At 45.8% G+C, this 27,357-nt stretch overlaps 1 protein-coding gene across 3 annotated transcripts in view; it reads right to left on the bottom strand.

The window, feature by feature from the left end:
- Positions 1–83: 83 nt before the first annotated feature.
- CDK12 (cyclin dependent kinase 12) overlaps positions 84–27,357 on the bottom strand; it is a 30,101-nt gene continuing 2,827 nt past the window's right edge. Inside the window, exons 2-14 of one of the 3 annotated variants that reach the window (XM_075171563.1) lie at positions 21,725–22,609; positions 17,602–17,778; positions 15,914–16,053; positions 15,088–15,258; positions 14,058–14,247; positions 13,097–13,153; positions 12,433–12,534; positions 11,004–11,081; positions 10,396–10,512; positions 9,652–9,783; positions 8,641–8,855; positions 6,410–6,859; positions 84–3,877 (exon numbers count right to left, since the gene is read on the bottom strand). In XM_075171563.1, coding sequence (XP_075027664.1) covers positions 3,189–3,877; positions 6,410–6,859; positions 8,641–8,855; positions 9,652–9,783; positions 10,396–10,512; positions 11,004–11,081; positions 12,433–12,534; positions 13,097–13,153; positions 14,058–14,247; positions 15,088–15,258; positions 15,914–16,053; positions 17,602–17,778; positions 21,725–22,609 — 3,403 coding nt within the window. In that variant the 3' untranslated portion in view covers positions 84–3,188. Of the gene's footprint in view, positions 3,878–5,079; positions 5,519–6,409; positions 6,860–8,640; positions 8,856–9,651; positions 9,784–10,395; positions 10,513–11,003; positions 11,082–12,432; positions 12,535–13,096; positions 13,154–14,057; positions 14,248–15,087; positions 15,259–15,913; positions 16,054–17,601; positions 17,779–21,724; positions 22,610–27,357 lie in introns of those variants that run through there. The other 2 variants (XM_075171564.1, XM_075171566.1) reach the window with 2 other exon arrangements.

The raw sequence follows: 27,357 nt of genomic DNA, 5'->3' as shown, positions 1-27,357 counted from the left end.
GGCTTTTAAAGAAAAACACAGTTAGCGTGTAATTTGTAAAGGCTACAGCAAGCAGCGCAATAATTCAGTGCAATGGAGCAAAAGGCAATACAGTAACAGGAAATATTTAATTTTCCAATCTCCACTTTCCATTTTTATAAACTGAAAAGAAAAAATTTAATATATTACAAAATATCTGTACAGAGACAAAGGTACAACCAAAAAAAGGCGCGCTCAGTCTCAAAACGAAACTCAGGAGAGGTACAGTAAGAGTCTTACCAGAGGCTTCTCTGCTGGGTAACTGGCTACAGCGTGTTAGACATTGGCATTAAACCCAAAACCGATCCGTGTGGAGGAAGAAAGGAGGGGCGAATTGCCATCTAATGACTTGCCTGTAACCTGCACCACATTTTAAATCCTTTTAAAGCATACATTCCCCCCCCAGTAAATCCTTTTGTCTTCTTTGTACAGAGACCCTTGGGGGGAAAAAAAAAAAAAAAAAAAAGAAAAAAGGAAAAGAAGAGCTGCTGGGAGGGCTGGGGAGGACACGAGCGGCCCCTCAGCCCCCAGCCCTGCGACCAGGGGCCGTGTCCTGGCCAGGCTGGTCCCCCCCCCAGCTCCCTTCACCCTTGCAGGGCTTGAAAGCCTCTTGCTGGGACCAGTTAAGAAAAGCCACTGGAGATGGAGCAGTGGCCCCTGCCAGCGCCGCAGCTCTGCCCAAACCTCCCCGGGCAGTCAGAGGGCTCGGACGAGGGAAGGGTGAAAACCACCTTCTGCAGGGGCTGAGGCACCTCCTGGCGTGGCCTGGCCCCACGAGGACAGAGGGCAGATGCCGCCGGCCACCCCGAGCCCCAGAGCAAGGGACAGAAGGCTGGGATGTCTGTCCTTTGCTCGAGGTGGGACAGAGGGACCCGAGTCCACCCTCGCAGTCACCGTTACCTCCGAGGTCCTCAGCACATTTTCAGCCCCTGCTGCAAAATGAACCGGTGCCAGAGAAGCGTCCCCGCGGGGCTGGCTGCTCCGGGGACCCACAGCCACAGCCCCGCGGGGCTCCGGCAGCACCGCACGCCGACGGACACCGGCACCGGCTTTGCTTTTGCAAAAGCTGGGACAGGCCACCCTAAACCGCACCTACGAGCGGGACCCCAAAGCTGGGGGGGATCGGCACCGAGGAGCAGGCAGAGCCTGCCAGAAGGTCAGGTTTGCCGTGCCGGTTTAAGGACCGCGGGCTCCTCGGCAGGCTTTTCTGGGGATCTGCCAGTTTGGAAAGACAATAAATAGGCATCGGCTTCCTGAGAGGATTCAGCACTGGAACACGACTTTTCCTTCCAAATTGGATGGGCTCAGGAAGAAAAGCCAGAACAACAACAACAACAACAGCTCCACCACGGACCAGAGCTGGCAGCTGCACGGTGGAAAGAAAAAATATAGAAATTAAAAAACCCCTCAAGAGGTGACTGGTTTATTTAGTGCACTCTGCATCTTACAGAACTGCTCTTTTTTTTTCTGCACATCAGGCATGAACTGGCAATTAAAAAAAAAAAAAAAACAAACCAGCCAAAACCCAACAAATTTACACTTGGAATTTTGCAAACGGTGCCGCTCCTCGGTGCTGACTCAATGCTACGAGAGCTGCTGCTCCCTGCTCACGTTACCACGTCATATAAATATATATATTTATTTTCTCTCCCCTCCTTCCTCCCGCAGCAAAGCTGCTGGGTGCAGCCGCGGGTCTGGCTGCGTAAGGCAGGTTTTCCCCAGTTAGAGAAGCTCCACCTATTCAGGTGCTTTTTTTTTTTTTTTTTTAAAATTTATCTCTCTGTATAAAAAGAAATGAAATCAAATCCTGTTAGTAGCAAGAAGGTCTCTCGGCCCCCCGGACTCCCACCCGGTTAACACTTCAGAACACTGTCGTCTCTAAACTTAAAAGAAGAACCATGTTTTCCATAGGAAAGGCCTACTCAGAAAAAAAAGCTCATAAATATGTACCTTTGTTTTATTCATCTCTTTTAAGTCTCATTGAAATGGACAACATCGCAAAGTTCTGCGGGAGGAGAAAATTCATCGTAAATACTTCCTTGACAACAACAAAAATATATATGCTTATAGAAATGGTACATTAACGCCTGGTAAGCCTCAAAGTACTGAGATGCTGCTTGGGGAGCCCGACCGACCCCGTCAGGACACGCAACACCAGCCCAGAAGGATGCCGGGTACAAAAGACACTCCTGCCTGGTGGCGCTTCCCCACCAGAAGTTGGTTTTTTTTTTCCTTTTTTCTTTAATTCTTAAAGTGTTTTGGAAGTTATGAATTACAAAGAAATACATATTTTTAAGTGAGGTGTTCTCTTCGGCTCTTAAAAAAAAAAAAAACAAAACCAAAAACCAACAGAAAAAAGACGATTCCCACTGCAAAGTTATGGCAGGAGAGACACAAAACCCAAAGAGACCCTCCACAAAAGCCAATTTCCTAAGGCTACCGTCAAAAGAGACAGGACCTGGACCCGGAGCCGCCCAGGCAGGGCTCACAGCCCGGAGCGGAGCCAGAGGAGAGGGACGGCCGGACGCTTTATGGAAAGAAAGCGATGTCGGATAAATTGAGTACAAGCCAGTGCCACATCCTGGGTCTCCACAGCCAGGACAACTGATCCAGGCGCCTCTGCATCAATATATTCCCATTTATTTCTTCTCTTTTTTTTTTTTTTTTTTTTTTTTTTTAATTTTTATTTTTTAAAGGGGATTGGGGGGAAAAAAAAAAAAAACACCAAAAAAATTGCTTTGGGAACCAGACTCTCCCCCAGCCCTACCTGAACGCTGCCCGGCGCTTCCCGCACCGAGAAGCACTGGTGCCCAGCTTGTGAAACATTTTTTTTATGTCCTTCTTCCCATGTGGTTGGGTTTGTTTCATTCCTCCTATTTTTAAACAATTCCCCCCCTCTGCTGGCTCAGGGCAGAAAGCTCACCGCCGTTTGCGGTGGGGTGTGTTTTTTTTTTTTGTCACTAACCAAGCGCGAGAGGTTTTGGCCAGCGAGACGCCCGAGCGGGGACCCTACAGTAAGTCACGGGGCGCCCGCCGGCAGCCTAGCAAGGAGTACAACAGGGAGCTTTGCAGCAGCTGAAATGCGGACAAGACCTTGCTCTGGCAAGAGAGTCATGTCGCTAAAGGTGGAGAGGCGAGGGAGGGGAGGACCGGCGCGAAAGGCGCATCTCTCAGTAAGGAACCCCTCTCCCCCGCCCCCCCCGCGGAGGCACTCTGCCAGGCCCACGGTACGCCTTCCCGTAAGAAGAAGTCGCCTGGGTTGGGGCACCCCAGCTGTGACCTGTTCCTGCCCCACTGGAGCCGGCGCTCCCCGGTCCCAGCTCGCCGTAGTTTTGAATTTTGGCCTCTGGATGTACCAGCGTGTTGTTGCTCCCCTCGGCTTTCGTAAAAGATTGCCCAACCGAGTGTATGGAGACGGGGACTCTGGCGAAGCGGAGGTCCTGGTCCCCTGGAAACTGGACAGATCCTGTGCCCTGGTAATTGCTCGTCTCCCCGAGGTGGCTCACGGAGCCCAAGAAGGTCCTGCTTTTCCCCAGAGGCTGGGCAGAGGGTTCTAGTAGCGTCTGGCCCGAATTCAGCTCCTCGGCACCAAATCCCCCCTCTGAGCCCTCGGCGCTGTAAGTCCTGGAGGAGTGGGACCTGCTGTAGTCCGCGGCTCTCGAGGCTTGGTGTTCGTGCGTTGCGTGGCCGAGCGACTCCGCTTCTTGCTGGGAAAAGAGCTGCAGCAGCGCAGCCGTCACGGCCGGGTTCAACTCTTGGGCTGCGCTGGAGAGATCGCCTTCGGAGAGAGGTGGCGGCGGCGGCGGCCCGGGGGGCTCGGGGGGTCTCTTCTCTGGTGGGAGAATGCGAGGAGGACATGCTGTGGAAGGGTTACTTCTTTTAAACACCATCTTAAAACATCACGCGAACAGATATAAATACATTTATATGAAAAAAAAAAACCAAACAGCCTACCGAGACAGTCCGCTCTCTAGGATGCACTGGAAAAGAGGCGGAGAGTTTTAAAAGCTGGCATTCGTTGCAAGATCAATGCACATGTTCATTAACATTTTCCCCGTACTCGCCCCGTCCCCCACGCTCCCAACTAGTTGGCAACAGCTGTCCTAACACATGGGCACCCGTGGAGGGAATTCCTGCGCTCGGATCAAAGGCTAACGCCGAGCGGGAGACAGATGCGGAGCCACATGACAGCCCGTGTTCCCCGAAAGCGGGGTCTCCCGCTGCAGAGGGACGCCGTGCCTTACTGCGCCGGTACCAGGCTCGCCGGCAGCCGGGCAGCTCCACGCTGATGGAGCGCGGCCCCGATGTATTGGTTTAGAAAAAACGCAAAACCAAAACCCACCCCCAAACCCGCACATACCAGACCCTGACTGCACCCACGACAGACTGAAGGGAGTGGATACACCCTCTCGTGTCCCCTCATTGCTTCTCACCAGAGCCGGCCCTGCTTCGCCTGGTTTGTGACCTTTTTACAAAGTGCATTTCCAGCGTACAGTCCAAAACAATCTCAACCCACAAATATTTGCATGCAATGTAAGACTGTCCTGGATTATGAGGAAACAATTTTGCCCCCCCGCCCCTTCTTCCCAGGCCCCCCCACTCCAAATCAGACCTAAAGTCACAACGGTTTCTGTTTCAAAAGGACCCCTCCTAGCAAGAACAAAAGCACCCTTCACACACCCCCACCATCACCACGCTCTTACTACTTTGTATTACTGCTTTTGAGGCGGCAGCAGAACAAAGCAGCCCGGTTGGGCGGTGGGGAAGGCGAGAGCAGAGCTCCGGCCCTCCCCCTGCTAAGGCAGCGCCTCGGCTAGAAATGACACTGCAGAGGGGGGGACGCAGCTTCCCGAAGGACGCGATCTGCTCCCGGCGCCTCGCGTGCCGACTTCTCCCACAAAACCAGTCCTGACTCCTGCAGAGCAACACAACTGAACTGACTCGATCTCGTTCATCGACAAAGGGGTTGGCTACACAGTGATTAAAGTTATTACTGGCGATGACATAAGAGGCCACGAACACCTTGTTTGAATCAGATCCTCAAATCATTTGCAAAACTGGTTATTAAAAAGGTCAAACTTTATTGTGAAAACCAGTAGTCTTCCAGGACCACCCCTCCACCCATATCAGTCAGTCCACTTTAAAACTAGATTGTATTTAAATCCAGAAAACAATCTTCAGGTAATTTTAAAGCCAAGCTGATTTGGGGACAGCATATCATTTAAAATAATTATAAACAGAGAACAATGTTATTTGATTGAATCTGCTCTACAATAACCTAGTTATCTTCCAGTACTAGGGCAAAAAAGGAAAAAAAAAAATAAAAAAAGCACGATCACAACTGGCTTGTGGTGGGCGGGTGTGTTGAAGGCACGAGAACACAGCACGTTCAGCTACATTGCAGAGGAGTTGTGTATCGGGCCAAAAGAGGCTCCCTGGAGAGTCTGAGACATACTCAGGAGGCGCTTCTAGAATTTGGTGAGGTCGTCACAGGATGTTGCTAATAATTCAAAAAAATCAACAGAAACAAAAGACATGGAGACATTTACACTCACCTTTGAAAAGGAAATCCAAGAGTTCACTGACACAATCAGCTCTTTTAAACATGCCTCCTACTCGCTCTACAAGAACCAGCCGTTTGGCTCAACTTCAGAAGTCTCTGAATTTGAGGACTCATAAAAGTCAACTTTATGTATAACCAGGCACACCGGAGCTGGATGCACAAGTTTCTTATGTACACAACTGCCACTATCCCTCCCTTCCAGCACACTCCCGTATTTCAGTTCTTGTATTCTTTAAGATAATCTCTGCACAGTTTGTTTTTTTTTTTTCTTCCCCCTTTTTGAGGGGGCTGGAAGGGAATGGTGAAAGAGAGAGTTGGGACAAAATACCAGATGGGAAAATCTGCAGAGATCCAATCGCCTGTGCAAAAAAACCTACCTGAATGTGTAAACTGATTACTAGGGGTATTAAAGGAAGAACTGACCCTCCAAGTTTCCCCTTCATTTTTTTTGGGAAAAAACAAAACCTTTAATCTTCACTGACCCATTCACAGTGGAGCACTAATGGATTTTATATGCTTTGGAGACGTAGCAAGTATTTTTGTTTTGGCTTTTTGCAGTTAAAACCTTCTGAGCAGCCCGGCACTTACCGCAGGGAGTGGGTCAGTGTCTTTCTCAGTCTTGAAATCTGAGACTCGACCGCATTCTAGCACCCAGCACCTTTCCTCCTCCCATCCACACCCCCTGCCGCCCTCTGCCACAACACTCAAATGTCCTGGTTCCTCCTGGCCGCAGTTAAACTAGAGGCATTCATATGGAATACTTTAATTGTTCAAACAAGTGCACGGCATCCAAGATGCACAAGCAACGGTCATGAGTGGATTATTTACCTGTACTTTCCTCTGAATGCATTGTAGGGGTTTTCCTTGGCCCCCGTTGCTCACTGCTCTTCTCCCCGTTGCTCTCCTCCAGGCTTATAACAGGCTCCTGGCTCTTCATCAGCTGACTCAGCAGAACGGCCAGCACGTTCTGCATATCTCCCTGAGCGCCGGCTGCTTCTGGAGTCGCCTGCTCCTCCGGTAGCTGGGCCTCCGCGGGTGGCTCTTCTATGGCTTCCTCTGCTGCTGCTGCTGCCTGAGACTCATGCTGCTGAGTTGTGGCTTCTGTCAAGGCGTTGATGGACTGGTTGAGAGCCTCCAGCTGTTGCTGCATCTCTGGGTTAGAGTGTACGTTCAACAGCTGGGCCATCTGTGGGACACTCAGATCAGTCTGGCTCTGCAGCAAGTTCAGTAAAACAGCTAGTTCGCTCTGATTCAGCTGCTGGGTGATTTCTCCAAGGCCTGCAGGAAACACAGGAAGCATCACGGGAAGGTTAGGCAAAGCAACATCACATTGGTTTGCCATCGTGACACTGCACGTACCAATGAACGCCTCTTCTCCGTGTCCCCGGGCCAAGGGGGGAAGGTACGGAGGCCCCGGGAGGAGGATTCCAGGATAGTTTGCTCGGATTTCCACCATCAGCTTGCCCCCTCCAGACTGTGATCAGCTCTGAACAGCACTGCAGCAGCACCCCGTGGTACTGCGCACACACTGCACTCACCCAAGGCTACCGCTGGGAACTGCTCTGCTAGCCACAGGGGGAAGCTTCTCAAACCTACCAAGATAACCGCACGCACGGTCGCTTCTCAAAATCAGCTCAGTGGAGTTAGCTAACCGAGGGCATCCCAAGAATCAGACCGGTGACCAAGTACACCAACAGTTACGGCAGCAAGTCTGAGGATGCCTGATGAAGACTGGAAACCCTTAGCCCACTTCAGCGGTAATCGGAGCAGGAAGTCTGACAGCAGCTCAGCCCCTCCCAAGGTCTCTGCAGCACTCCGCAGATCAAAAGCACTCCCTCCCGCACTGGAAAGCAGGTTTCCCGGGATGGAGCTAATCTGCTGTTTGGGATGGAGGAAGGGTGTGTTCCACTGACGCAGCAAAAGAAATCAGGTCAAGCAGAAGGCAATTCCTTGCTGAAAGCTGGCCTGGGATCACAGAGGACTCTGTCCTGACCTGCAAGTATCTAGGTTAGTCTAAAATACAACCCTTGAGTGGCATCTCCTCCCTTTGCACCATGCTTGAGCGGAGTCTCCTGAGTGACAAGTGACAAGGCTGTCCCTTCACACTGACACTGACTTTGTAAGTCAAACTTTTTGGGAAGAAGGGTGCAAAGGTGTGGTTTTAGAAGCTTAAAATTAAGCTCCTCTTGCTGGTAGGCAACTAAGAACGTGCCACTCACTTTTCTCAGCTGTTTGTTAATCCAACCACCATCTTTTGTCTATCTGCCATGTTTCATTGAACACATGGATTGTGCATTCCCTGGAGCAAGAACTTGTCTTCCTTGTTACTTGTCAGCACAACATTTGACACAAAGGAAGCTTTAGCCAATATCTGGGTGTTTATAAGGCTTCTACAGAACAAACAGCGTGGTCTGGGCAGCTTTGTATATCTCTACGTTCCCAGAAATCAAAATACCGTCCGTCCTCCACCCCCAACTATTTTCTAAACACCAGAAGGTTGGTCACAGTTTTGGAACCGGTGCACAAGTCCTGGTCCTGCAAGTCTTTGTGACCAAGCGATCTTTTCTGCAATAAGCAAAGTGCAATAATGTACACTTTTGCCCACCAGCCACTAGTCTGTTACATCCCGTGCCTAATCTTTATATAATTTGATCAACAAGATCAAACTTCCGCTCATTTGCACACCCTTTACATGGCTGTACCTTCCAGCCTATTATCTGTTACTTCGCTGGCTTAAGCGACTCAATGACTCCTTTCATTATTCTCTCTGAAAGCTTGCTTCGGAACCAATAACGTAACTCACAGAACAAATTCATAGTCAGCTCGCCAGTGAGTGACTTCTGAAGACCAGCCAGAATGCTCTGCAGCCAATAGTTTTCACCGCAGAGAAAAAAAAAGGAAAAAAAAAAATCAGGATAGGAAGATTCTGGAATGCCCTTTCTGTAGAAATAGAGGTGAAAGAACCAGACGGGCTTGAAAATAGACAAAAGCCTCCCACACCCAGACCAGAGAGGTAACGTATCAGGAGGAGCCCTTTACAGACCAGACTGGGCACTGACCTACTGCATCTCCAGCACCAGACTCTGTTTTGAGCTGAGCAGGCTGTGGGTGCACAGGACTGCTGTTGTTTTTGACAGTGTCTGTGCTTGTAACAGAGGTAGTTTCTTTCCGAGAAACTTTTGACAATGGTGGCTCCTCCACTGCAATCCCGCTTTGCCGCTGCCGTCGGCGTTTCTTGCTCCACAGCTCGTGGCAATCCTGCCAGTGGGGAAGGCTGGAAGAGGACAACACTTAGCAGTTAAGAATCATGGCAAGAAAACCCATTTAATCCTCAAAGAGCACAGAAAGTTATTAGTGCCATAAGAGAAGCACAGGTGCTCCTCTGACTGCAACCATACTATTAAACCAAGAAGGGGCAAGTCCTAGAACCAGAAAAGGCAGCATAATTGCACGTGAATCATTTAATTTGCACTGGGATCTCATCCCTGAATGGACTAGGTTAGCTACAACACACACAAGCCCCAACGAGCGCAAGTCCGCCAAGCTTTGAGAGTCTGGTGGCTTTAAGAAAGCAGCTGCCTTTAGTCACTCTGAAGGAAAACGGGAATCTCAAAAGCTACTGCAATACTTGCACACAAAGCAGCTAGAGCAGAGTTTTATAATCTGCTTGATTGGAGTGGGAGAAAAGAGCTGCAGTGTGACACTGCTCAACAGCCACTCTTCTAGTCAATTAACAAGCAGCATAAATGAGGCCTGGCCAGTCCTCCACGGCACAGAGGACAGGGATATGCTACATGCTACCCTTGCATGTCTTCCAACAGAGTTTTAGAGCACCTTACAAGCATTAAACTGAGCTTTTTAAAACCGGCCTGTTATCAGGCAAAAAACCAACAGCACAGGAAAAGCTGTGTGCTCAGTCATAAGATAAAATGCAAGGGCAGAGTCGAGAAAAGAACCCAGAAATCACAACTTAATTCTGACTGAAAAAAACCAAGGCCAAGCCAGTGGCTCCTTCCCAAAGCTCATTAGCAGAGAGCCCACTGCGGTGGAGGATGCCAGCTGGAACTTACTCTGGAGGTGCCATTTTGCTGAGGTCTACATCCTTAAGGAAGTCACTCTGCAGGGCCTGTTCTGCTGTGCAGCGCTTGCCAGGGTCTAGCGTCAGCATGTGGTCCAGCAGGTCGAGAGCAGACGAAGGAATGCTGCGCAGAGTTGGAAATATGGCTGAGTTAAGGGGTTGTTCTGAACAGGGGGAGAAGCCCACTTTCAGAGAGACACCTCAGGCCTAAGAGAAATCCACGCAGTCAAAATTTATTACTACATGATGCAGCAGCTCAAAGACATCAACAGAACAGGCATCAGATATGTGATATTTGCAGTCTAATTTTTGCCGTTTATGAAGAACAACTCTGCTACAAATCCCACAAGATGATCACAAAATTACACTCTCCCCCCAGGGAGCGTGTCTCTGAGTCAAACAGCCTCAGCACTCCGAGAATGCCACGCTGTCAAGCGTGCTTTCCAGCGCAGACGCTAGCTAGAAGTGTCACAAGCGTGCAGAGGCAGGGAACCCCTCCGGCAGGCACCTGTGGCAGACTGGATATTTAGAAAGAGGACAGTGACCCCATTCCAGACTTCCCCAGATGGGAGAAGCCCTCCTGGAGAGGGCTGCCTGAGGGCAGAAGGCAAGAAGGGGAAGCACTGCTTTATCCTGCCAGGTAGGCTAGAGCCAAAGGATAGCAGATGAGTCGCACAACTTAACAGAAGGCCATAACCCCCACGCAGCCACTTATCCTCTCTTTAACAAAACTCACAAGGAGAACTCCTCACGCAGGCGCCTTCGGTATTGCTTCTTCGGTTTCATAGTGTTGAAGTATGGCAACTTGATGACATCTGGCCACACCGCTGGACAGGGGCTCCCACAGAGCCGGCTGAGAACCAGAAAAGCAGAGTACGATCAGCAGGTGGAACGCAGCTAGGAGAGGAGTCACCAACCTGAGTGAAAACGTTTCCTTTCTAAGCAACTTACTGGACCAATAACCTAGGTCTGGGCACACTTCAATGAAGATTAGATAACCCTCAGGTTAAAAAGCAGGTATCAGGAAGAGGAAAAATGCTTACCTTGAGTTTATAAACCATCCAACACAATGAATTTTCAGTGCGAGATGTAATTTAGGTTCACGATTTTTGCACTCGACTAACAACAGCAAAGTTTATTGAGGGTGCATACATTAGCAGCCACACACTTGATGGCAGGTATGGACACTTAAATGCCTAACTATTCACATTTGCAGTTACAGTCATTTGCTGGTCCTATTTTGCAGGCAGGTTAGAGTAAGAGGGCTCTTATAACACAAAGACGGTGTGCATGAGCAGTTTCTGCAGTACCTCTTCTCATAGGCATGCATGTGCAATGCTTTACCTGATTAATTCAAGCTGAGCCAGTTCCAGATTGGCTTGAAAAATAGGCTTCTTTGTAAACAGTTCCCCGAGGATACAGCTGGAAAGAGGAAAAGCAAGAGGTCATGACAGCAAACCCTTGGGATGATCGTTTGAACACTGCAGCATTTCTGTTCAGAAGCAGGTTTGCCTGAGGAGAGTTATTTGCATCAGGGCTTGTAGTTGAGAACTGACAAACTAACCTATGTGTACAGAGTCACCAATTCTACGCAGCTGGGAAATAACATTCACTGGTAGGCTGGTTAACATGTCACAGGCTTCACGCTTTAACTCTTTGCAGGGAACGGAGGATGTGTCAATAGCATGACAAGAAAAACAGATTCAGCCCATTTATTTATCTTTTCAACTTTACTGTCACAATTTGGGGGATATCTGCTGGCCCCAATTATCCTCAGCTGCCAGTAGCCTACTGTTTGTCATTGCCAAATGCAGGATATCGCCTTGTACGCATGACGTTTGTACGCACACACAACATTTGTAGAGCTGGAAGGGAAAGAAAAGAAGGAGGGAGGGGACAACTCTGACTCATTCAGTCCTCAACATCTACCCTTAAGCCTTCTGACAGGAATGACAATCAGTGCCAAATATAACTGTGGTCAGAGACAGGCACCTGTCTGCTGGAACTGGGCTAACCACACTCATTTGGCACAGGACGCTGAACAGCAACTGGACTTCATGGCCAGAGTCTCCAGAAGTAATTATCAGGGCCTGACTTTTACAAACCTTTGTTGTTTGTGTACTAAGCTCTGCTGAAAGTTTACCTGTGAATATCAGAATGGGAAGCGCACACTTGGGAAATCCAGCACCACTTCTGAATGCTGAATCCCGAGTCTCTGGTTCTGAATCACTTGGAAAGTGTTCCAGCTTTGTGGCTGAACTGCCCAGACTCCTCCTGTTCATGAGGCTCCCTACACTACTAGAAACCTGAAATCTCTAAATGTTTAAAATGTTTCCTAGATTTAGCTGAAAAAATTAGGTGACAAACAGAGCAATTTGAAGAGGTTACAGAAAAACTCTCTATTAGGTCATTAAAACCATACACTGAAGCTATGACCAGCACAGAGTAAGCTTCTGATCTTAGTGGTACATCATTATCAAAGGTTGGTTGGTTTGGTTTTAAATAGTGAGAACAGGTACCTTTTACGCTCTCACACGTCAATACTAAGAAAAGTCTCATTCTAGGAGTTTTTACTAAGTGGTATAGCTTTAGTTAGGTGACACACACCTACTTCCTCAAAGCACTACACTATCACAACACACTTTGCCTAGCTGGAACAGATAGAGTTTCAGAAATTAGCACAAATCAAAGACTACTTTCCACTAGAACTATTCTGTTCATGTGCTGATGTTCACAGCCCAAACAGGACAAAAGATACAAACCAGACACTTACCCACAGCTCCACACATCTATGGCTGGTGTGTAACGCTCCTCACCTAGCAGCAATTCTGGAGGTCGATACCATAATGTAATGACTTTATTTGTGTATGGACGGCTGGAATGCAAGGTACAAATATAAACTGATGACAAGAACCACAAAACCCTTACAAACTGTAATTATTACTTCCAACTGCAGTTAGGCATGTAAGTAGAAGCAGTGGGCTTTCAAGTGTCTAGATGTCCGTAGCTCCTGCCTGAGCTAAACAAAGCTGATGAGATATTACAGATTTTACAGGTCTGCCTGTGTGCACAAGACAGAAAATTGTAGGTACCCAAGACTGAAAAATCCTGACCTGCAACAGGCAGCAGCAGGCTGCCACGACTGAATAGTGACTGATCTCAACTGATCTCAGAGCAAAACGTGGTCCATGGCAAGCAGAGAAGATGTTTTGGTTCCTTTATCAGCTGGTTTGTCTAATGAAAGGCTATTAATACCAGCCAGGAGTGTATTTTTTGTGACAGCTGGAGCTGTGTTATACCACTTACACCATATGGAAATAATTTCTCAGGCAATGCCAGGACCTCCAAGTGAAGGGACTATGTGGACATTAAGAAGAAAGGAGCTCATCCCACCTATGTAGACTGTTTCCCCCTTCCTCCACCCTGCTATGCCTCACCTCTCCTCCGAGCTGTAGAGTCGGGCGAGTCCAAAATCTGCAAGTTTGATTTGCCCACTGAAAGACAAAAAACAGTCACTGGCTTGAATCACAGCTGGGCTCACATGCTGCAAGCAGTAAAAGGTAAGGAAATCCCCCCACGTAGCAGAAAGGCCTAACAATGTTTGCAGTAAGTACTTTTGGATATGCCAGTCTTAATTTTTCAAACCCTATTTAATGCTTCAAAGAAATGAGGGGTGAGGGGGGAAGCAATAATTCAGTCTCATCTCTATCACAAACCCTTCCCAACAGACCAATGTCCCAGAGAAATTTTTTAGATGGATAACCAGACATGCGGATGCAATTATGTGCAGTATTATTCTCACAGGCTCAAAGTTTTCTTATGGGTATCCAGATAAAGACTTGAGAATTAACAGCAAATGAATAATTGTTATGTATTCTGTGATGAACTACCTTACTGCCAAACATTGCCATCTAGAGAAGAGAGCGCATTCATGGAGAACTGCTACTTCCTGCCTTAACCCTCAATGGTTTCTCTGCATACAAGCACTTCCAATAAACAGTATTTTTGCCAAAATACCATGGAGACCAAGCGTACACAGAGACCCGTTTACTTCAAGTCAACATGAAGAAAGTTAACTGTAAGGAGCTGCAAAATAGTGAGCAGAGGGCCTCACGTGGAGAGACTGCTACCAACAGCAGGTTAAGTAGAAGGTTGTTAGGGTTGTTCACCCTTGCAGCAGGAGCTGCGTTCTCAGCCAGCAGCAGCACCCAGGAAAGCCACTGCTTAATTACAACCATCCATCGCACCACTGGTGGAAACATGCAGGGCTGTACTCCTGCAGTGGATCACCTTCTGTTCCTAAGCACGCCCAAGGTGAGGACAACTGTGTGCTCTCAGCTGAGCTCAGAGAGAGCGCAGGGAAGAGCTTGGACAGAACTGTAGCTTCTCCCAGGTTACCTGTTGTTCAGTAAGATGTTGGAGCACTTAATATCTCGATGAAGGAAGTTCTTTTTGTGACAATAATCCAGACCCTCCATTAACTGTTTCATGAAAGACTTGATATGGTCCTCTGAGAAATGTACCAAGCCAGATTCTAGCAGCCCCATTAGGTCATGGTCCATGTACTCAAACACAAGGTAAAAGGCACCTGGTATAATAAAGAGAGAAATGATTCAAAACAAGAGAGGAGAGACAAAGAAAAAGGAGGAATGAAAGTAGATTCAATTGTTGAAATACTCTTTTTTGTGCACTGTTGAGTGTGTTCTGTTGGCTTTTTCTTTAACACCATCTTGTGATATTTAGGGTTTACTGGGCATCCTAGAAGATTTTTTTTTTCCCCTCAAGAGGAGAAAAAACCAGAACAACTAAGTAGCCCCTCTAATGCATCAAGCTGACATCTGAAATCAAAATATGCACCCAAAATAAATTCCTTCGAAATCCTGGTCAGGTTTACCTACCTGTTTTGTTTTTTCTTTCAAGCTAGTTTGTTGAAGAGGCTACTGCTATGAATGGCTTGAACTGATGTTTGTGTTGTTCCCTTCTCTCTCATGGAAAAGAAGGCCCCAAACAAAAGTTAGTGGGGTGCTAGAACACCCTTCTTCCACGGTGACAGAGGACAGAAAACTTTTCACACTATTAGTACGTTTGTTGCCACTAATCAGTGGTAAAAGTGACCCTGTAAAGGCTTTTTTTTTTTTTCTTTTTTTCTTTAAGACCGCTCTTTTGTGACTCTACAGGAATCCAATGCATCCTTTTAAATCCGTCTCTACCTCTGCTCTGCAGTGCGACAACTCATTTTAACTGGAATCTATCCTTTGATGTAAGGCCAAATCCGGATGCCAAACTTGCTGGAACTATGTATCAAGGAGGAATGCAAAAAAGAAAATCTACAGCAGAGTTTAGATTTTTAGTTTTACACTAAGAATAAACAAGCGGAGTTGCACCACCTCTTTGGCTAATTGAAACCACACCCTGCAGCAGATACTACCTTTGTCCTTCTTGAAATCCAGTGCATCTTGTTTGTCCGTGACAATTTCCTTCATGTTAACAACACTGCGGTGGATCAGCTGCCGAAGGATTTTGATCTCGCGGATGGCCGTGATGGGGAAGCCTTCCTTTTCATTGTCCAGTCGCACCTTCTTGAGAGCCACCAGTTCACCTGCCAGAACAAGCCACTGTCACAGCCCCTGCACACATCGCTGCTGACAGCTCTGCGGGTTTCCAGGGGGAAGTTGAAAGTAGCTATGAGCACAGTCAACATCCACCAAGAAACAGCTTTAGCTACCGCCCTACTAATTTTTGTTACATTGCTCTGTCAGAAGTTATCACACCAACAACTCAAGACAGACGGCACCGTGCTCCTCCTAATCCGCTTCAGAGGAAAGTCACACAGGTGAACTTAAATTTACCCTGGAAGCCACTCCAGTCCTTTTCACAAGCTCTGCTACAACAAAGTCCCGCAGAGGCACATTCAAAAAGCAGGGGTTCGGCTGGCACCTACGGCTGCCATAGCTATACCTACCATGGCCATCTGACCACGTGTCAAATTGTACACGCAGGGCGCGGGATTTCACACGCAGAAAGGGCAGCTGAATACTAACTCACAGTTACCAGGATTTCAGAGCTTCTGTTCTTTTGCCCATTTTGAAAACATCTAATGTAAATGCTTATTTCAGGGCTGGAGCCATTTCTAGTTCTACAGGTATTCGTCATTAACTGGCAACACCGCTAACGCTGGAATGGGTTTTAAGCACACCCACAGTAACAAGGCCTTAAAGAAGCGGAGTCAACCTGAAGCCACCTGCCATCCTTACCTGTATCCTTGTCCTTGGCTTTGTACACCTGCCCATACGTCCCTTCTCCAATAATCCCGATGATATCAAATTTGTCCACGCAACGCTTCCCCCAGTCGCTTTCCGTCTGTCTCCTTTCCCCATACCGAGGACAACAGATTCTGAAAGAGGGAAGAGAACTGTTAGACACCCAAGTGCTCCACCTCACCCGCCATCCCACAAACAAATGCCCATTCGACTGTTTTAAGCTTTACCCTAAAAACAAAAAGCAAAGGTCAGGCACCTTGTCTTTACACTCCTAGCAACGGAGTGTTCAGTAGAGTTTAATGAATTATGCTATATAATCTCAACTACCCCAGATACAGGCACTGCGTACAGGAATATTATCCTTCTATTTCATTCAGATACTAAAGTGTGCCAGCCAGAACACTCCCACTATCAGATCTTTTCACTTCAGTTATGCATTTATCAGCTGCATACAGCTAACGAGCAATACATTGTTCCTCCTGGGGAAATAGGGAGTGCAAAGAGTGGGAAAGACAAGCAAAATGGATATTATGCCACCTCGATTCTACAGACTTTGAGGTAGCAGAACCATTATGCTATAGCCTACCCGGGGCACGCAGTTAGTTACACAGATTTCTACAAAGATCTCTTTATATACTTTTAACTGAGAGTAGCTTGAAGGAGAACCAAACCAGTATCTTTACCTAAAAAATACAAAAGAATTATGCTACAGTAGGACAAAAATCGGTGTTTGCAATCTTTTGCAGAAACACTGGACATTTGATTTTTATTTTAAAAAGTGCAGCTAGCACTCTGTGTACAAAACGCCAAGGGAGCTTGCTTGACCATTGCATGAATTTTGTTATCAGGGGAAGTTGTATATACCATGCAACATGACTAATACTTCAATTGTGCATGAAGAAAAGGCGAATGTCTCCTACTCGGAATAACCAATTCCTAGAAGCACCACGAGTTTTACATAGGGATACTCATCAGGAGGTTTCTCTGGCCTGCAGGCTATGGGCTAAATCAAAAGATGAGAGAGCTTTCAGGGTAGATGTGGCTGGAGATTGATATGACACACTCCAGCAACTTCTACCATCGAAAGGGTCAAAGGGGAAGACAACAGGATCCATCACAGCTTCAGTACAATGCCCGATCCCTAATCTCTATTTGGTGCACAGTTTACACAACCTCCTCTTCTTCCTAAACTGCTGTACTGTTAATTCTCAAATAGACAGGGCAAGTGGCCTTCAACTGTGACTGGTCCAAATATGAAACAACCCACAGGAAACAGTTAATATACCATAAGAAAAAACAAAAATATGAACTCCTTTTCTCCACATTTCACTTCCCTCAATAAAGACAGCACTCAAACGAGTCTGGGACAAAAGAATTTATAAAACTGAACTAAATCTGGCTAAAGATTTATAAGTAAGTGCATGTTAAGTGTTCTCCCCATCCGATAAAGGGTGGGGAGGCTGCTGAGAGCTGGCAAAGCAGCTGCCAGATTCAATTTAAAAAATGACTGCATTTCCAACAGCGCCGTCTCCACACAGAGCATAGGGCATGCAGTCAGCTCTTCCAGGAGTGCTGCAGTATACACCGAAACGTAAAGCTTTGGAAACCTAGACTGACATCTGTGTGAAGAAACAGAAAACCCACCAACTCAGAAAAGCTGAAAAAAAGAAAGCCAGCCTTACTTTGGTCTCTTTTTGAACGGTTGCTGAGGTGGTGTGGCTGCCTTTGGTTCCGGGGAGTCAGGAGGAGATGGATCCCCTCCAGGGAGCTCTGGAGGGAGCGGGAGGTCCGTGAGTAAGTGTCGTGGTCTCTGCTCTCTATCTTTCTTCACAGGTTTTGGAGGAAGAATCTCTTTTGGACTAAACTCCGAAAAGTTAATACAATACAAAAGTCAGACTTAACAGCCAATTAACAAACAAAAAAGCCTACTGTAGGACAACAGCTCTCTATTTGAGAACGTAAAGTTAGGAGCCCAAGTTTAAGTGCCAAAATTAGCATAGCCAAGTATAAAACAAAACAACCGTGAATTTTACAATGATAATACATCAGGAGAGAAGAGTGTTAGGTTTGAATGCACTGTCTTCAAATAAACGCACAGCTCTCTGCAACTAGAATTTGCTCAAATTGCACAAATAAGTAGTTATTCTGAGTTTCCTGTAAGACAGGTCAGGTTATCAGCCAGCACCCACTTTCCGACCCTTACTTCCTCTATTTAGTCCTTTTATCATAATGAAATTAAATGCATGACTTGTTAAGGACCACTATAAATAAGAACCCAGCATTAAATCTCTCTACAACTTCTTAGCAAGGACTGAAATGTAGCTCTAACTTGTGAATATTGCTGAGAAACCAAAAGTTGACTTCTTAAAAAAAAAAAAATCGAATTACCAATGGCATCAGAAGCTTGGTTTAGACTGGCAAGAGTCTCATAAGCAGAACCTAATTTCTCTCTCATGTATGCAGCAGGGAGAATTCCTAGGTCTGAATAGTCAGGAATTCTTCTCCACGCAAATCGCCGCTTCACCAGGAAAAGAAAAAGATTAAGAAATACGAAACAACCTTCCAAGGTTCATTTTTAGGGCAGCCAGCAGGAGGTTTGCTGTTTGTCAGCATCACCAGGTCTAACGCTTCTGCACAGAGAACTCCGCATAAATGAACTGATGGAAGTAGGTCATTTTCCCAATTTTTTTATTGGACACTGCCTAACCTGCACGAAAATCTCTTGTGGAATATAGTTAAGGAACAAGCAAGATGAAAAAGGATATTATTCTGGCACTGAGCTCTGGCATCTTCTGTAAAAGATGGGGGAACAATCTTATCCCACTGCTAAGAAGTCACCGCGCAGATGCAGAACTGATCGCATGTCACGTCAGCCTAGACCTCTGGAGGAAAGCACTCGCTGACGGGCACTGGTACCAGCGGTACCTATCCTAGAAACAGCTGAAGTGGGAGAGCTGCACGGGCTGAAGCTCACCCCCCATTAACTGCAAATTCTTAATCTGCAGAATGATACCCAGCCGGGTCACTTCACCAAGGCAGAATCCACGTTAAGCCTCAGAAGAGGTTCTTCAAAGCAGGATCTAGACAGCCAGGGCCTACAACCGCATGTAGGATGCAAGAGACTTTGTTCCAACAGAGCAGATCAATCAGGTTTTGCTTTCTTTACGGCTTTCATATGTGTATTTGAAGCACTGATCTAACGTCCAGTTCTTACAGATTGAACATTCACAGTAACAAAAAAGCAGTTGTTTATTTGACTTTGCGTTTAATCCACTTCTAATTGGCAATTCATTTGTTCCTGATAGTATTTAAATACCTAATAGCATATGCTAAGCTTGGGCCCTTTGACCCTGTCAAAAAGATTCAGCCTTTTTCCAGACACACATCAAAAGCCAACTTCTTTGCAAGACTTCGGGAAGAGTGAGGTGTGTTTGCAGGTTTAATCTGCAGGCGTCCAGCCTTCCAGGAGGTCCTTTCTCTTCCTCTTACCAAACAGTTGCCATTTTCTTGCCGACACACTGTTATCTGTGCTTAGTTAATCTATTTGCATATCAGCACTAGTGCTACTAGATGGTTACTGTAACTTTAATTACGTCCTGAACATTTGGACATTTCACCAGGCATTTCTTTCAAAGTGAGAAAGCTAAACAGACCCTTCAGAGTTGCCCAAGCAGAAAAATGACAAAGTGCGAACACCGACTGCCTAACAAAGACTCCTAGAAGCTACCTCCCTTCTTCCCCTCTCCTAAAATGGCAGGAACGCCACCAGCCAGGTCTGCATTTTTAACTATGTTAGCGCTGTGAACAGTCAACCAGATGTTTCCAGGAACCTACGCAAGCTATGCAATTTCTGTGCGCAACATCAAGCACGTACAAAGTTTATACCACTTGCTTCTAAACAGCTTCTCCCCTCCTCCTGCTAGGTGAAGCGACCCACGGTGCACCTCGACCACTGCGAAGTCTAAAAGCGTTACAGACAGACGATAAGCCTTGAGAGCTCGGCAAGCATCAAGGAAGGTTAAAGAGTCTCTAATTGAATGAGGTGTGTTTTGTACTCAAACACTCCAAAGCACGTTTCCAAACCCTATGCTTAGCTGGAGAGTTCTCCCAGTCTCAGCACATGAAAACGAAAGTCTAAGAGAAGTTTTGTTCATAAACACGAAGGCAGTTGATTAAGAGTGAGCTTCTGTACACAGTCAGTGCCATGTGCAACTGCCACTAGACTCAGCAAAATGAAGCGGGATTTCCTGTCCTTTTATTGGGAAAAAGTCACTGTAAATCCATTTACTAAGCTTAGCAACCAGCCCACACTCCTAAGTTCATAGTGATGGCAGAGACAAAACACACACTTTTACACAACTAAGCCACACCTGGGTGGTAAAAAAATTGCTCTAGGTGTGAGTGGCTAAAAAAATAAAATACGGTATTTGCAGGACAATTTCTGTGTCTGGAAATAAGGGAACACAGCAGCAGAATCTTGCTTAGACTGGCATTTGAGTTGGAAAAAACCTGCAATCTGTTAAAAGCTACTGCTCATCACAGATACATTTAAACTAAATAGATATTTGCTGAACAATATTACACAGCTTAGTAAGGGCAACATAAACATACACAAGCCTAACTTTTATGTTGATCACAGTGACAACATTACCCTAATTTACATCAATACCAGGACAAACCATGAAAATCAATTAAATGAATCAGAATATGTAACATACTGTGTTCACTTCAACCACAGGGTAATTATATTAAGTCATAACTATCATGTAACACACTATTCATTAAAAAACATGCTTTACTAGCCAATGAGATACCTAGTACATCTTTAGCGATGGTTGGAAGATACAGAAATTGTTAGGGAACTACAGGCTAAGCAGATCAAGTAGAAAAAAAAAAAGACCTTACGTTAACAGCACTACAACATACTAAGCTACAAAAGGAGAAAAAAAAAGATTTGTTTTTCTTCTTCTCCACCTCCATTTTGGATATTCTGTTCCTTTCCCCTCTTCGCCCCCACCAAAAGAAAACACCCACAGTAAGGTTTTTCAGACAAGTCCGTATCAGAAGCCAAGACCACCACCAGCCAAGACCCGGAGCAGCGAGAGCTACAATTACAGGACAGAATTAAGTCTGCATGTTTTGATTAGAAATGATAGGAAACAGAAAGTTGAAGTAGGTGCAGTTTCACTCTTTCATTTTTAAACTTTTTCAAACAATCAGTACCTACTTCTTAAGCAATAAGGATTGTATTAATTATTCAATAATTAAGACAATACTTAAGTTAAACCAATGCCACTTTTGATACGTGGGCATGGCCTGCATGTTTGATGAATTTGGAACAGGAATAGCTCTGGTTTGTGTTCTTGTATTGGAATGGTTAAGCTGTTTCCTGTTACTTAAGCACAGGTTTTGGAGGAATTAAACAAAAAAAACAATTTCAAAATAAGCCTGTGCAAATGGCTGCAATGCAAAGGGATGCATAATTCCAGATCCATGTTTCATTACTGTAATAAATATGAACAAAGAGCGATGCAAAACCTTCACTAACCAGCATTAAAACAGCAGCCAAACCTCTCTTTCTCACTGAGATAAGATGTAACTACCTGCACAGGATCATAAAACTCTCCACATAAACCTGACAAGGCCAAAACCAGGAACAGCCGTGCAATAATGCATTTATACCAGCGGCACAGCCCTTGGTGTACTCTGCAGGATAAGCTAGGAACTGTCAAACGAACCAAAAGAATCTGTTTATTTCAATGTTTTGCTTCTAAATGCAAACAGGATGCTCTCGTATGACCTTACCTATCCAAGTCATCTTCCCCAACTAAAATAGGGGGGAGCGGAAGCGGAGGCAACGTTGAAGTTTTCAGGTGTGGGATAGCAGCCGTCACAGACACTTGTGTTTTTGTAGCGACTTGGACAGAGGACTGAGAGTTCACCTGAGAGGATAAAGTAGACGTCCTTGGGTGAGAAGAAGATGGCAAAGACGTTGGGGCTGAAGTAGGGACCTGAACGGGAGTCAGTTGGGATGGTGGCAAAGGTGGAACAGCAGGTGATGGAGGCAAAGGCGGCAACGGCGGAGTTGGAGGTGGTGGTGTGGTTGTCGGCAGAGGTGGAGGAGGTGATTTTATTGAGGGTAGTGGGGGTGGAATCTCCTTCTCTGCTGCGTCTGTCTCTTTTGGAGATAGGAGGTCCTCTACCACTGCTACAGGCTTCAAGTCTTTTGTTCCCGTCTGTTTTGAATCTCTAACTGGAACAGGATGTTTCCTCTCAGAGTTCTCCTCTGCCTTGATTTTTGTTGTCTCTGCAGGGGCTTTAGTCTCTGCATTCGTATACAGTAGATTAACTAATTCTGTATCTGAAGATGATTTTTCAGATTTAACAGTTTTGATGACCTTTTTAGATTCTGTTCCAGACTCCTTCAGTTCAGCTAGGCTGTTCTCCTTTCTAGACAGGAAAACAGGTGAGCCCTTTGCCTCCTTCCCATCCACCTTGGCTGCAGCTGCTGCCGCTGCCGCTCGCTCCTTCTTCTTCCTGCTGAGTTCTGCCCCCAGACTGGAGTTCAGCGGTAGCCGTGTCGGTGATATACTGGAATGGCGACTGCGTGACCCAGACCTCTGCTTTTTACTGTGAGATGATGAGTGTCTTGAGTACCCAGGACTTCGGCTTCGGGACTTCACAGACTTCCTGTGGAGAGAACAGGGAGAAGATAAATGAAACGAAGCACCTCTCAACCTCTGAGCTACTCACCAACAGCTCTCTTTGAAAACAGTTCGAATCCATTACCCGTCAACTAAGTTCAGACAGTCCGTAACACCTGTCAGGAGGGACTAAAGCTACTGAAACGAGTTTATTGACTAAAGCAGTACAAGTTTCAGGTCATCATCCAGCCTTCCAATGTCAGGACTACCCTCACAATCATGCCGTTAAGACAGAAACGAAGGATCAAGATTGGACAAGTCTCGAGGTAAAGACGAGATCACAGATGCACGCACTGAACAGAAGACTTCAGTCGAGAGGATGAGCTGGCAGTTTACAAATCTCTCACAGTAATTATGCACAACTTTAAAGGAAACAATAGATAAAATACGACTGCCCTCACGGGAATGCCACCTCAGGAAACATCTCACTTCAAGCTAATTTTTCCCCCTGGTTCTTTTACTATCATCAGAACTCAAATTTGCATATTGTGATTCAGAAAAAGAAAAAAAAAACAGGAATTTTAATTCTGTTTGTGGTATGTCCAGAGGGTCTCAGTCTTCCTCTACAATAAATGGGCTCTAAATTAGGTATATATGCAGAAATGAAAAACTACACTGAAAAATCTGTGTTGCGATACAAGCAACAGGCAAGGCAAGAAAAACCTCACACCATCAGGTACGCACCGCGAGCACGGGGTGAACCTAGTCAGAAGACGGCAGTAACCACAACCTCACTGGAGACTGATGTGGAAACAAAATAAAAAATAAAATGGAACTGGAAACTGGTACTTCCAGCGTCCATGTCAAAATTACTGACAAGACAGAACTGTTTCCTCCACTTCAGGTGGAACTAGGATTTTGCAGGCTATGAGACAGCATACTTTAACTGTAGACATGGCAGGCTCTGACGGGTTTAGAAGCTGCGTGAGCCAACAGGAAAATGAGAAATTTTGACATCAGACCCTATGAATACTATAATAGAAACTATGCTCAAAGTTTATTTTTATTCCGTGATTTATTACTCAGAACATATCTAGTTTTGAAAATACGGAGTTCTCTCAAAACATAGTTCCACAGTAGTTATAAAAAACACCTAATAGCAAGCAGGTTTAAACACAGTAGATGCCGGCTCACTTGTAACCATGCTCAGAATATAATTAACAACAAGATCTAAACTGTTTATGGTGCTACCCAGTATTATCCTGAGACAACAAACGCTTGGAAAATAAACTGGAGAATTGAGACAGACCAATGCAAAGTTCCTCGCCAGACACCACCAGCACCTTCAAGGATGGACACAGTTGTGACTGCACGGGAGGTGAAGGGTCTCGCTGCACAGCGGTGAGGAGTTTAACAGAACCCTCTTGCCTTGCTACTCCAAGCACAAGCATTCTGCCCTCTCACTAGGAAGTGCAACCCCAAACCTCGTGCTAACGGTGGTCAAAGAACACTACAACTGTAGGTAGTCCTTACCTTTAGACTTACAAAATAAATATACAACCAGAAAGCGGAAAAAAGCGTCATCTGAAGTCACTCAACTATTTTCCTCTTCAGCACACTGTTCTGTAACGGGAATGCTGCCTCAGGATCATTTTCTTTTCCAAGGTTTCTGTTTAGTGAATTAACGGTCTCCGACGCAGTTTACCATTTGGATAGCAGTTCACCTGCTGCATCCCAGGGCAAAGTTGCCAGGAGCTGAAAAAGCCGTTATGTTTTCACTATGCTCAAAGACATTTGCAGGCTAAGGAAAACATTCCTAATGAATCCTATAGGATGTAGTTTACTGCAACCACAAATAGTTTTGGGGTTTGCATTCCCTATTACAATTCTTTCAGGATAGATTGTTTAAGACGCTGCGACACTCAGTTTCCTGCTCCCTGTCTCCCATCCTCCCCCATGATTACCTCCCAACAGTTATTCCAATTCAACTGGTTGCAGAGCAGCATTCTCAACAAGATCACTCAGCAGATCTGACATAATGTAAACTTCTCCAAAAGTGCAATTTTACCTTATTTTTAAGTGCTGCATTAGAAATGCAGCCACCAAAGACATCTGCATGGACACAAGCAAGGGAAAGGTAACGCTGGAGGAAGCAGTGGGGTGCGCAGACGGAGCACACGGCTCAGGGTAGGACCCTCTTACGCAAGGGTGGCTGCGGAAGGAGCTGCACCGCAGAACCAGCGCTTCCAACCTGATGAGGGCTGGGGCTGACTCCCTGACCTTCCATCAGCAAGTATACACGCTCCTCCGTTCCACCAGGACTAACCACTTATTCGTTCCCAGTAGTCTTCTCTGCTCCTCCGGCACCACTCACGCTTTTTCTCTTGTCTAATGATAATTACCTATAGTTATTATACAAAGAGCTGTTGTTTCTAAGCCTATTTTCCAGCTTGGTGTTTACGGCTTCTTTGTTAGACCTGAAAAAGGCACCGCATGCAGAAGCTTGTCTGCTTTCCCAGCTACACCAACGTAACCAGTAATAGACCACTCTACAACAAATCTTACCTCCTATCATTAGACCATCAACAGCCTCAACACCACTACTGCACTTGCTGAGGGGCGGTCTTCCACAGCAACACTTGCTTTTATCACTGCTGGATATCTCAAGAAAGATACAAGAAGACAGAAGATGCACAGGCAGAGTTTGCTTTTTAAAGATACTCTTTCCGTCCTCTGGAATGATCTTTTCGTGGCTTTACCTGCAGCCAGTTACTTAGCACTTTTACCCCTTTCACCCTTAATGTCCGTTAAGGCAACACTCTACAGCTTACTTGCTTTGCTAAGATTATCGGGGATGGGCAGGGGGGCAATTCAGTCTCACACACAGTTGTTCTTCTGGATAGAAATGCTCTGGCATTAAAAAACACCTTGTTGTCTCTCTAGCACTCGAAACTAGAAATACAAGACACTAACCATGATGAGCGTGAATTAACATAAAGAAGTCAGAGATGATGGCTCATCTAAAAATCCAAATAAAAAAGCATTATTAGATTAATTTAACTGTACAGTCAGAAGATTAGAATGGTCTTTGGAGGAGGGAACCCTCCAGACCTCCTCAAGCTGAAAACAACCACGGCTAATAGCCGTTAGCAGAGGTGACCCTCTGCTAGAACAGTTGCTAGAACAACAAAGCCCCACATCTATATACTTCCATATTATCCACTATACAAACTCCAAGGAACATTTGCAGACATTAGAATATTTTACCTGCTCCAAGCCACAACAGAAGTTAAGAGTAAAGTGCAGACTAGTATTGGGAAGCCTGACCGCATGCCACATGCTCTAATTACTCAGGAAACAAGCTCAAACAGAAGGCCAGCGTTTCTTATTTATGAATGCCCAACGACCTTTTGCCGTGGCAAGGACCTGCATAACAGTGGCCACTACTACAGCACGTGCACACACTCACACTTCGCTGCTATACTTAGTACAGAGCACGACCCACCTTCAGCAAGCTGAAGGACTCTGGAATTTCTTCTTCTAGTTTTAGCTGCAGTGACAACAGTTGCTGCAAGGAATGGCAAGCCACATCTGTTATTTCCCCTACTGACCAAATCATCCTCATTTCCTCCTAAATTGAAAGCAAGTTGTTTTGCACAGCCATTTGAAATGCAAACATTCTGTATTTTCTCCAATCAGCACAGCACATTGATTCAGTTTCCTAACACTGTATTTTGGACGTGGAGATTAAAGAAAACACAGAATGCACAAAAAACCACCCCGTATTGTCAGTCAGTGGAAACAATTCAGTGTCCCAGAAAAGCCTGCGTTACCTCCTCTGAAGAATTTAAGCCATAGTCAGATGTTCACTGCCTAAGTGCGTGTGCCAGTTAAAGACATTTTCTCTCCCAAACTGTTCCTGCCCCTCCGCAGGAGCGAACAGAAGAGATCACACAGTCACTCCCCAGCTACCCTGGTGCAAAGTCAGCTGCCTCCATTTACACACTCATCTGCAGCAGATCAACCAACGCTGGCTTCAGCGAAGCTGGCAAGGAAGGCGCAGCGGATCCACTCCTTCAGGTGAGCTCCTGAACAGCCGTCAGCAGAGGGGCAGCCCCACCTTTGGCTTCTGGAGCAGACGTGTGACCATAGACTTACACCAACTGCCTCACCGTACAGGCTGCACGCTCAGTGAAGCGAAACCAACAATTTGCCCAGCATATGGAAAACACATTAAATTCCCTCTGTTCCTTTACTAGAATCACTTCAGGTGGATGTTTTCTGAAGGCGTAATCCATATTTTTTGTTCTGCTTTAAAAGAATATATCACACAGTAACTTATCTGCCCAGAAAAGAGAGAAGAGTAGTAGGTTATCAATCGAAGTCAGAGATTCAAAGAATTCAGTACAAGCTGAGCGTAAACAGTAAGTAACCTTTGGAATCTATTTTGGTTTGGGGTCTAGCATTTTGTCAGTGAGTCAAAGATGCCCTTAAAAAGTTTCTTACATGGGAATGTAAGTTCACAAAGTGCTTCAAATTTGCTCCCATAATTAGGATCAGAAAAAGGTAACTGCTTGATTTCTCCAGTCAGAAGAAACTAGCCGTTTACAGAAAGAGCAAGCTTCAGGTTCGCCTTGGGGAAAAAACGCCTTTTCGTATACCACGCCAGTTTCCACATGGTTTCTCCCTGGTTAGGGCTGAACATGGACATTTAACATAATACACAATTATATCATGAAGTGTACATACATTTTCTACTACTGTATTCTTACTCTTCCAAAACCATTAGCAAAT

This window comes from Calonectris borealis, chromosome 22 (assembly GCF_964195595.1).
Source record: "Calonectris borealis chromosome 22, bCalBor7.hap1.2, whole genome shotgun sequence".
NCBI lineage: Eukaryota > Metazoa > Chordata > Aves > Procellariiformes > Procellariidae > Calonectris > Calonectris borealis.
The sequence above is the reverse complement of the archived record's forward strand: the minus strand, read 5'-3'. Positions and strand labels throughout refer to the sequence as shown.